This window comes from Dipodomys ordii, unplaced genomic scaffold (assembly GCF_000151885.1).
Source record: "Dipodomys ordii isolate 6190 unplaced genomic scaffold, Dord_2.0 Scaffold29, whole genome shotgun sequence".
NCBI lineage: Eukaryota > Metazoa > Chordata > Mammalia > Rodentia > Heteromyidae > Dipodomys > Dipodomys ordii.
In genome coordinates, this window is record NW_012267245.1 from 361,871 (window position 1) to 368,341 (window position 6,471).

At 38.2% G+C, this 6,471-nt stretch overlaps 1 protein-coding gene across 1 annotated transcript in view; it reads left to right on the plus strand.

The window, feature by feature from the left end:
• The window catches only part of LOC105985417 (zinc finger protein 883-like), a 50,362-nt gene extending 48,779 nt beyond the window's left edge, over positions 1-1,583 (plus strand). Inside the window, 3 exon segments of the mRNA XM_013015961.1 lie at positions 15-640; positions 722-1,111; positions 1,265-1,583. Of these exon segments, the coding sequence (XP_012871415.1) occupies positions 15-640; positions 722-1,111; positions 1,265-1,583 (1,335 nt within the window).
• Positions 1,584-6,471: the final 4,888 nt, after the last annotated feature.

Genomic DNA, 6,471 nt, shown 5'->3' on the forward strand with positions numbered 1-6,471 from the left:
ATCAGAAAACAAACACAGGAGAAAAACTATTCGAATGTAACAAATGTGAAAAGTATTACAGACAGAAGTCATACCTTATTGTCCATCAGAGAACAGACACAGGAGAGAAATCTTATGAATGTAATGTCTGTGAAAAGTCTTTCACCTGTAAGTCACACCTTACTGTTTATAAGAGGACACACACAGGAGAGAAACCTTATGAATGTGCCAAATGTGGAAAGTCTTTCACTGGTAAGTCAGAACTTACTGTCCATCAGAGAACACACACAGGAGAGAAACCTTATGAATGTAATATGTGTGAAAAGTCTTTCACCCGTAAGTCAAACCTTACTGTTCATCAGAGAACACACACAGGAGAGAAACCTTATGAGTGTAACAAATGTGGAAAGTATTTCAGATCAAAATCACACCTTACCGTCCATCAGAGAAAACATACAGGGGAGAAACCTTATGAATGTAATGTATGTGAAAAGTCTTTCACCTGTAAGTCAGAACTTACTGTTCATCAGAGAACACACACAGGAGAGAAACCTTATGAATGTAACAAATGTGGAAAGTATTTCAAACTTAGATCATACCTTACTCTTCATGAGAGAACACACACAGGAGAGAAACCTTATGAATGTAACAAATGTGGAAAGTATTTCAGATTACAGCAACAACTTACTGCTCATCAAAGTATACACACAGGATAGAAACCTTATGAATGTACCAAATGTAGAAAGTCTTTCGCCCATAGGTCAGAACTTATTGTCCATCAGAGAAAACATACAGGGGAGAAACCTTATGAATGTAATGTGTGTGAAAAGTCTTTCACCCGTAAGTCAAACCTTACTGTTCATCAGAGAACACACACAGGAGAGAAACCTTATGAATGTAACAAATGTGGAAAGTATTTCAGATTAAAATCACACCTTACTGTCCATCAGAGAAAACATACAGGGGAGAAACCTTATGAATGTGACAAATGTGGAAATTATTTCAGACAGAAGTCAGAACTTACTGTTCATCAGAGAACACACACAGGAGAGAAACCTTATGAATGTAACAAATGTGGAAAGTATTTCAGATCAAAATCACACCTTAATGTCCATCAGAGAAAATATACAGGGTAGAAACTTTATGAATTTAACAAATGTGGAAAGTATTTCAGACAGAAGTCATACCTTACTGTCCATCGGAGAACTCATACAGGGGAGAAACCTTATGAATGTAATGTGTTGAAAAGACTTTTACCCATAAGTCAGACCTTACTGTTCATCAGAGAACACACAGGAGAGAAAACTTATGAATGTATCAAATGTGGAAAGTATTTCAGACTTAGGTCCTACTTTACTCTCCATCAGAGAACACACACAGGAGAGAAACATTATGAATGTAACAAATGTGGAAAGTATTTCAGACTTAAGTCATACCTTACTCTCCATCAGAGAACACACACAGGAGAAAACCCTTATGAATGTAACAGATGTGGAAAGTCCTTCATTTGGAGTTCATACCTCAGGAAGCATAAGAGAATCCACACACATGAGAAACCTTACGAATGTGATAACTATGGAAAGTCTCACTTGGAAGAAAAATAAGTTTGCATGACAGAACCAAAACCTGATAGAAGCCTTGTGAATGTAGCAAATGAGCAGCCTTTTAGCCAGAAGGCATACCTCATAATTCCAAATTGAATGCACACAGGAGAAAATTCTTATGAATGAAAAAAATGTGGAAAGTTTTCAAGAAGTCAGAGTTAAATTTTCATCAGATAACACACAGGAGAAAAAGATTATTAATGAAACAATTATCAAAAAAAGTCCTTCACTTTGTAATCATGGATGGCTGAGTGTTTATAGCTCACACACAAGAAAGACAAGGTATGAATAATACCAGTGTAGAAAATCCCACTTCGACAGCATAGCACAGTGTTCATCAGAGAACTGAATAACATAGGAGAAAAGAAAACTCACATGCCTAACAATATGCAATTTTGAATGTGAAGTCAGTCCTCAGTACATCCAAGAACAAAATAAGGAGAGAAAATGTGAGTATAATAAATGTAGACCAATTTTTAGCCAGAAGTTTCAGAGGTTCTCTACACATTTCAGAGACCTAGAGACAAGGCAGAATTTCAAGTAACATTAGAGGATGTCTATCAAGCAGAAATGAACCTTCAGCCAGCATTAGAGCACTCACATAAAAAAGAAACCCAACATAGGGAAACCTTTGGCAGAAACCTCTGTAAATTATAGAGAAATCCTTCATGGCAGAATTAAGCTTGGTGTAAGTGGAAACCACTCACTAAGCCAACATTTCTCATCCTCTCATTGCGTAGAGTAGTGATGATGACCCTTCATATTATTCAGGGGTTGGACCAAAGGGATGGGTATCAATTACTTCCAGGCTTGACAAAGAATTAAGATAGTGAAATTGTTGACTTGTGGGTTTTATATTGAAGAATAGATGTTCAAGGAAATTTAATAAACACTTTTCAGAAATATGTGCTCTGGACCTTTGAAATGGAACTCAGATCATCCAGAGTGGTTTGGTAGTGATGGATGGGGAAGGACTATCATGACTTTATCCAAGGACATGAGAGCATCAATTACTCCACTGCTCCCCAAAAGTCTTCCGCTATATTGTGGCCTATGTATGCATTATAACACTATCACTATTACTATTACTAGTAATAACACTATTACTATTACTAGTATAACACTATCACTATTACTAGTACTAGTTTCTTTGGTGGAAAAATAAAGACATGATTCTTAAGCATTTGTGTTTGGATGAGTAATGCCAAAATGATTTTACTACATGCTGTTTTCTATTTACTACTCATGAGTCTGTTATGAATTTTTAACTTGTAGACCATGCTATTGTTCTTCTGAGTAATAAAACACTAGTGTGGATATTGTGGAGAGTCTGTTTTCTCACTGTTATGGAGGGTGAAAGTGAATTTCTCAAGAGGAGAATATTGCTTTTTCTAGTTCCAAATTTCTAGTTCCATAACAAATTATAAGTTATGGTTTTGCTATTATTTTGCTCTAGTTGGCAATTAAAAAAACTAGACTCATGGAAAAAATGATGGACAAAAGCTAGCTAGAATATTTACAGATATCCATGGGATTATAGAGATAAGCAGAGAGAGGTAGGACTGTGCTAGATATTTGGCAAGGTAAAATACGGGCAAAAATGATCCTTGTGGGCTGCCTGGTGTCACATGACAGGGGTGCCTGGTGGAGGGAACTGGTCCAGGTGCTCTGAGGGAAGCCTAGTGAAGAGGGGGAGGGTGTGAAGGTGGCTTTCACAATAAATTTCCTTGGATGTTTTTGGGTCCCATAAACATACCCCCCTTACTTGACCAGGATAGTGGCCATTATGTCACATTATATGTCTGCTCATGTCTTGATTCCTGTTTAGTAAAAAGTTTCTTGTTGGAAGTTTTTTGTTTTGAACTACCATGATTAGGCAAAGTATTACTGCTAAAATTCCAAAAATTTTAAATGGCCAATTTTAGCATTTAAGTGTGCTCTATAATCTGTGCACAAACATCTCTGTCTGTCTATATGTAAAATTTGTAAATAGTAATGGTTCCAAAGTTACCAAGTATTCTGCTTGTTAAAAATCTTTGTCAGTGGAAGCTGTCCTTTAATCTGAATTGCTTTGTGACCTGACTATAAGCCAAATAAAAAAAACAGGCAGTTTTAAAAGGCCATGGGAAAGGAGTTAGAAAGATGGTTTCCTTTCCAAAGTCAATGAAATTGGTAATTAAGTTGGCTGTGATTTATGTTATTTCTGATGTCTATCTATGCTAAGATTAAATATTGTACCACTGACCATGATTGGTAAACAAAGGCAAAGGTTTTAATTCTCTGTTTCCTCCCCTGTACACTGATCAACTCCCTATAAGGTCAAGGGACCACAGTGCGTCAAGATGCAGTTTGCTCCTATGCATGGGAAATACCCACATAACAGAACAAAGTTGTCACAGCTGCCTAAACCAGTGACACCAGCCTGCAAAAGCCAATGTGGTCTTTCACCAGTGGTCTTTAACCAGTGCATATAGAATTTTGCAGGTAACCAGCAAGAGATGCAACAGTCCATACACACTGGAAGATGCTACAACCTTGCCTAGACTCCAGCCTTGCTGAATCACACATGATGAAAAGCCTGCGAATTGAGGGTAAAAAGAGAATAAAAAACAAGCCAGTAAAGATTTGTTTCTGTAATGTTAATCACCACCATGTTAGACCATAAGGGGTGTATGAGCAAAAAATCTAAGTTGACTTATCTCTAGAAGGCAAGAGATACTAAGTTTAGATTCTTGGTACAGAGCTACTGCATTAAAATAAACTGCTAATTTGCTAAATGTAACTTATACTGTAGAAAAAATGGTCAGTTTAAACCTTCAGCCAAGGGGTAAAGGGTGTTGCCCAGTGTTTCAATGAAGAATTTAAATGCAAAGTAAAGTGACTTTTCAAAAAGGTTTAAAAATGGCCTCCCCATTGTCAGAAATTTGTGATGTTGTGGGGAATGACAGGCCTCCCAGACAAAGGAAAGTTTAAAAGGAAAACTTATGCTAAAGTTAATTTCAAAGTAGGAAATAAAAATTAGGATTACCAAAATGATTCTTTAATCTACTTTGCCATTATAGGTTTTTTTATAACAGTTTCCTAAAGGCCCACAATAAAGGACAGAGGACAAGTTTGTCAGATATAATGTTGGCCCTGAATAAGTTCCAGGTAAGACCATGCTTTTAAATCTCCTTCCAGTGCCCATCTTTGTTGCTTTTACTTGGAGTAAATGTGGCCATAAGCTGAAAAGTGGTGTGAAGCTAGGCTGTGTAGAGAAAAGTGCCTGTGAGATTGTTATCTCTAATCTGCCAGCAGAGTACTCAAAAGCGAAGTTGTGGTTTGGAGTTCTTGATCTGGAAAGCTGAGGGACAATACTCAAACCCTGAGTTCAAGTCCAGCAAGCAATGAAGGAAACTGCTAAACAAGTATTTATGCTACCATGGAGAAAGGCATTCCGGGAACCCCGGGAATGTTGGAACATGCAGAGGCAGTAAGCCACTGCTCTTTGGATGGCAGAGATGGTATCAGATCCTGGAGTCAATTCGGCTTGGCCCTTCAAAGCTTGATCAGACTCCGGAAGTCATGGGAAGATAATTTGTAGGCATGCCTAATGCCCATGTCTGTCTGACTTGGCAGGGACTTGCCAGTCATCTATGGTTCTGGATTATAAAAGTTAAAGTTGTAAAATGTGAGGGATAATTGAAATCCCAAATGCCCTGTATCTATCTGCTCAAAGTACTAAATGGCAGTGACTTTTGAGCTGGCCCAGGGACATTAATTTATCTGTTAAGGAAAAGTGGTTGTGACCTGAGATTAGGTCCCTAGTGATATTTTTCTAAAGGCCTCCAGGGGCAGGCATTTTTGGGACCACTACAGATCAGGCTCCTCAATCAACCAGAAAAACGCGTTTACAAACCAAAATGTTAAACAAGATATACTGCTATAGCCCAAGAAAGGGTCTGTATATTTGTTTAAAGTTAAATGTTGTATGACTTTAAAAAGGCTGCTCAGAGGCAAGGGCCAGTACTTAATGTCAATCAGTTGTAGTTTAAAATATCTACTGGGTTTTACTACAAAATTCTGTCAAGCAATTGTTAGTCAATTATTAACAAGTTATAGGTAACCTTTATCTCATTGACCTCCTTGTTTCTTGAATTGGAAATATAAAGATCTTTTATGGCAAAGACTCCTTTTGCCACCATTCAAAGCCATCCTGGGCACAAAGAATCTGTCTAAAGCTCTATTTCCCAGCTAATCAGCCAAGAGCCAGGCTGGAGACATGGCTCAAGAGACTCTCACCTCCAAGGAACTCTTAGGTGGTAGAGCATTAGTCTTGAGGAGAAGTGCTCAGGAAAAGTGCCCAGACCTTGAGTTCAAACCCAGTCAATGCCAAATAGGACAACCTATCCCAGGAACAGACATTGAGACACCCTACAGGACAAATTTAGTTCTGACAATGGAAAACTATGGAGAGGAGTAAGAGGAGATTACTTCCTAAATGGAGTTACTTTATGCTTGCTCTTTCAAAATTAATCAGAGCTGTGAGATCAAGAGAAATAGTTGCTTGCCCACCTAATGTCCATACCTGTCTAACTTGTTAGTGGGCAGAAAGTTCCAGTCTTGCTTTGTTTGCTGCTGTTTGTATTTATAGTAGCCTCTGACAGGTACTCCCAAGCAGTCCATTATGTTCTCTGCTACCTGGTTGCCCAAATACACACACACACACACACACACACACACACACACACACACACACAAATGGGACTATCTACATCTGCCTTCTCCCTTTGAAATGGAAAAAAGCTGAAAATTCAGGGAATGAATGGAAACAAAAAGAATGAGAGGCCCTGTCTGGCAAAAGAAGTTTTGAGGTTTACTGGTGTTTTGGTTAGGTCTCACCCACCCA